Source organism: Argentina silus (assembly GCF_951799395.1).
Source record: "Argentina silus genome assembly, chromosome: 15".
Classification (NCBI taxonomy): domain Eukaryota; kingdom Metazoa; phylum Chordata; class Actinopteri; order Argentiniformes; family Argentinidae; genus Argentina; species Argentina silus.
Window position 1 is genome coordinate 9484091 of NC_139669.1, and position 5000 is coordinate 9489090.

The following is a 5000-nucleotide window of genomic DNA, read 5'->3' on the forward strand; positions in this document are numbered from 1 at the left end:
TGCTGGAATGGAACATGGGCCATTTAGCAGTTCAGCTGAATGCACAGAAAGGGATTTGGCTCTGGCCAAACAGAGCAGCGTTTATATTCTTTATTTATGCGTTTGACGACCACAGTCATCTCCATTGCTGCCTTTTGATTCATGTTTGTTTTCCTTACCTCGTACATCTGTGTGATTTCATCAAGAAACTGTCCCCGCGAAGACCACAGCAGAAATGTTCACGCCAATAAGACTTTGTCAACCGCCCGTCATGGCTGCGGGTTTGAACTGTGAGGACGTCACAACACATAAACTAACGACATCCATAATTGCACACACACACACATACACACATTTCTACATATTTTTTCAGATGAGTTTTGAGTAAACAAGCCCCGCTCCAGCTCAAGGAGGCGTTACTTACTGGCAAGCTGCAGCGATGGAGTGGCACTGAGGGTGTGTCGGGAAAAACAAAAGACATTTGAGAATGCCTCTCGAAAGAGAGAGAGAGAGAGAGAGAGAGAGAGAGAGAGAGAGAGAGAAAACCACCACGGTCACTGCGAGAGGAGCTAAATCAGAACAAGACTGAGTTTGTGATTGCATGTTAAGCTCTTGGCCAGAGATGAAAGACCTGAGATTGGTTTGTTGGCAACTAAGCAAAGTGGAGGACAAGCTTAAGTCCACACTATCATTGTCTAAGATGGCTGAGGAAGACAAGAGTCTGTGTTCCTCCCTAAACAACATCAGTGTACGCCTGCATCGCACTATTCCAAGTCTAACGTACGGGAGGCTGGTGGAGGTAGGAATCGGAGGACGGGGCTCGTTGTGATGCATGGTATTCCGATTCATATTCCGTGCCATGCATAACAATGAGCCTGTCCTCCGATTTCTACCTCCATCAGCCTCCCCTGGCCTAATGTTGCCTCCTCTTCATGTCTCCTTTGCTTACCCTGCACTGATCTGAAAATCAATGTAGTGACTGTGACATGGTGGACGCCTGCTGGGAGTCTCAGTGTGTGAGGATGTGTGAATAAACAGAATACCAAAATAAGAATGTTTAGTAAAGTTTGTTCTCTGGTCTGGAGTGGTCCTTAGTGGATGGGATGAGGCTGTTGGTGTGTTATTGGAATGAGATCACACCGCTTCTCTGGAAGCAGATCTAAGCTCTCTACTAACAGAGATGACTTAAAACATAGAGATACTCAGCACACATACCCAGTCCACTCATGCACGCGCACGCACGCACACACACAGTAACGCACACACACACATACACACACACATAAACACACACAAACACACATAAACACACACATAAATACACACAAACACACTTATACACATACTCTCTGGCAAATACACAAACTCATTTCCCATGGAGCGTGAATGCAGAATAACCATGTAGAGGAGAGGAGAGGAGAGGGAGGGGAGGGGAGGGGAGGGGAGGGGGGGGGAGGGGAGGGGAGGGGGGGGGGAGAGGAGAGAGGAGAGGAGAGGAGAGGAGAGGAGAGGGGAGGGGAGGGGAGGGGGGGGGAGGGGAGAGAGGAGAGGAGAGGAGAGGGAGAGGAGAGGAGAGGAGAGGAGAGGAGAGGAGAGGAGAGGGAGGGGAGGGGAGGGGGGGGGAGGGGAGAGAGGAGAGGAGAGGAGAGGAGAGGAGAGGAGAGGAGAGGAGAGGAGAGGAGAGGAGAGAGAGAGGAGAGGAGAGGAGACAGTACACAGGATAAAGTGGTCTAATAAGATAAGCATGAAGCATGGCTGAGAAGGGATGAGCGTCTGCGTTCGTTGGGAGATGCAGAGAGCAGATTAATTGAGATGAATACATGAATATGAGATTCATCAAGGAGAGGGGTTTCAACTGTAACCAATGGTTACGATTCAGTCAACGTGAATACAGCAACGAAAACAGCCCCCCCCCCCCCCCCCCCCCTCCCCCCAATTCTCTCTTTCTCACCTCCCACCCGCCCCCCTCAAAAACAAATTCCAGGGTAATAAAAGCAAAGCAATAACCAACCACAATAACCCTGCGCGTCTCACGCTCTCAGAATGAATATGTGAAGAGGAACAATCAGAGGCAACCAGATGTGTTTGCACAGCGAGAGGAAACCCACACCGCCAGACCACCATGACGATAACAGAGACTCCTTTATTCGGAGACTCAGCATGGTTCAATCTCCTAATCCACCAAGTCCCGCTTCTCTGTTGCTAGTATCAAACTAAAACCTGATACTGTGTGTGTGGGTGCGTGTGTGTGACGTGTATGCGTGTGTGTGTGTGTGTGTGTGTGTGTGTGTGTGTGTGTGTGTTCTCTTTCTCCTCTCCCATGTATCTATGCCAGGTCCTATGTAGAGCAGTGTAGGATGTGCTGATCTGCAAGGACAGAGAAGGAGAATTTAGACTGTTGGGGGACCAGGGGGCTGGATGGTGTGTTCAGCAGGGGCGGTGTGTGTTGGGGGACCAGGGGGCTGGATGGTGTGTTCAGCAGGGGCGGTGTGTGTTGGGGGACCAGGGGGCTGGATGGTGTGTTCAGCAGGGGCGGTGTGTGTTGGGGACCAGGGGGCTGGATGGTGTGTTCAGCAGGGGCGGTGTGTGTTGGGGGACCAGGGGGCTGGATGGTGTGTTCAGCAGGGGCGGTGTGTGTTGGGGGACCAGGGGGCTGGATGGTGTGTTCAGCAGGGGTGGTGTGTGTTGGGGGACCAGGGGGCTGGATGGTGTGTTCAGCAGGGGTGGTGTGTGTTGGGGGACCAGGGGGCTGGATGGTGTGTTCAGCAGGGGTGGTGTGTGTTGGGGGACCAGGGGCTGGATGGTGTGTTCAGCAGGGGCGGTGTGTGTTGGGGGACCAGGGGGCTGGATGGTGTGTTCAGCAGGGGCGGTGTGTGTTGGGGGACCGAGGGCTGGATGGTGGATGGTGTGTTCAGCAGGGGTGGTGTGTGTTGGGGGACAGGGGGCTGGATGGTGTGTTCAGCAGGGGCGGTGTGTTGGGGGACCGGGGGCTGGATGGTGTGTTCAGCAGGGGCGGTGTGTTGGGGGACCGGGGGCTGGATGGTGTGTTCAGCAGGGGCGGTGTGTTGGGGGACCGGGGGCTGGATGGTGTGTTCAGCAGGGGCGGTGTGTTGGGGGACCGGGGGCTGGATGGTGTGTTCAGCAGGGGCGGTGTGTTGGGGGACCGGGGGCTGGATGGTGTGTTCAGCAGGGGCGGTGAGTGGGAGTGAGAGTGGCACCTGTCAGGAGGGATCAGGGTTAGCCACACAGCAGCACAGGGAAATCAATACTGGACTGACAACAGTGTTGCTCTATGTTTACTGGGCCTGGGATCTCTGTCTCTGTCTCTGTCTCTCTCTCTCTCTCTCTCTCTCTCTCTCTCTCTCTCTCTCTCTCTCTCTCTCTCTCTCACACACACACACACACACACACACACACACTCTCTTTCTCTCCCTCTCTCTCTCTCTCACGCCCCCCCCCCCCTCCCTCTGGACAACTCACTTTACCGTGCTCTACCGTTTAGATCACAGACACAGTGCACTCATTGACCTCCTAAAAGACCCAGTTAAAAACCACAGTGTTGAGACAATGGAATCACATTCTGCCAAGTTAGCTCCAGTTGGCCCTGGGAGCTTGTGGCCCTGCTGTGCTGCTGCTGCTGTTGGTCTGCTGTTTACATCAGGGGTTATCACTACTGACCCCCTGCCGGGACTCACTCACCCCTGACCCCTGACCCCTGACCCCTGGGCGTATAGGTCTACCACATGGAGACAGACCGCTAACACAGGCCAGTCTGGAGCCTCTGGAGTGACACCTGAACCCTCAGACACACACACACCATTTGTTGCCGAATGCCCCACAGAGATGGAGAGAAGCGGAGAGAGAGAGAGAGCGAGAGAGAGAGAGAGAAAGAGAGAGAGATACAGAGAAACAGAGAAAGAGAGAGAGAGAGAGAGAAAGAGAGAAAGAGGACTGTCCCTGTCTCTTTCTCTGTGTTGAGACGTTAATCAGCAGAGATGAAACAGATCTTTATATAACAACAGATTTACGCCACTCTGTCCCACTTTACCAAGAGGGCGGCTGACAAATGGGTTAGTAAAACAACACAGCACCATTTCCTGTTGCCCACTCAATCACCACAGCTTTTTACTGGGCTGGACAGGGCTTACAGGGTTGAAAACACACACGCCATACTTGCGCACACACATCATATAAAAACACAGCGCACACACAAGGCCATTATGTAAAAGATGGATGATGCATGTCACTGTGTCTGTGTGCAGCCTTGCGTTAAATAAATAAACCATGCTCTTTCTGTGCAAAGGACAACAACAAGATAAATACAGTATTGGATTTCTGGAGACACAACAAGGCTACTGTACGAGACTGTGGATGATTTGACATCATCTGCCTCTGGCCAAAGCCATTGAGAGGATTTGGAACTCATTTAGACACATTATCCCTTTAAAGAAAAAAAAGCCATGTTGACAAGTGTGAAGAACTGCTGAGCGTTCATCAACGGGGGAAAGCCCACGAGGCCAGAAGACACATGGGTTCTCCCCAAGATTTCGGAACAAAGTGCCGTTGGATTGCATCAAAACCGACTCGTGTTTATCCATGTCAAACACAGATAAAAACACAGATAAAACGCTGATTTAACTGAAGAACAATTATAATACTTTCACTACCACGTTAGCTTTTAAGAACAACGTCGTTGGCAATCCAAGAGAGTTACGCTATTCTGATCAAATATCGTTGTCATTTGCTCTGAAACGTTTCCATAGCGGCGGAGCCAAGTCGACAAAGTGGTGCAACGCCACTCTTACATTCTTTGGGGAGAACCCTGCAGTCACGGTATGTCTATCACATGACATTAAAAACTCTACATCACTTCTATAACTCACATGTGATGTAGTAGTTGATGTTCTTCTTGAACTCCAGGCCCATGTAGTTGGGGCTGAATTCCTGGAACTTGATGGTGAACTTGATGTCCTTCTCTGGCTTGTTACAGCTGACCAGGACGTTGGGGTCCATGACGGTGC

At 51.4% G+C, this 5000-nt stretch overlaps 1 protein-coding gene across 1 annotated transcript in view; it reads right to left on the bottom strand.

Moving 5' to 3' along the window:
- Positions 1–5000, bottom strand: part of LOC310815856 (ephrin-B1-like) — a 44792-nt gene that overhangs the window by 14150 nt on the left and 25642 nt on the right. Inside the window, exon 2 of the mRNA XM_083685799.1 lies at positions 4863–5000. This exon is cut by the window's right edge and continues 140 nt beyond it. Coding sequence (XP_083541925.1) covers positions 4863–5000 — 138 coding nt within the window. The remainder of the gene's footprint in view (positions 1–4862) is intronic.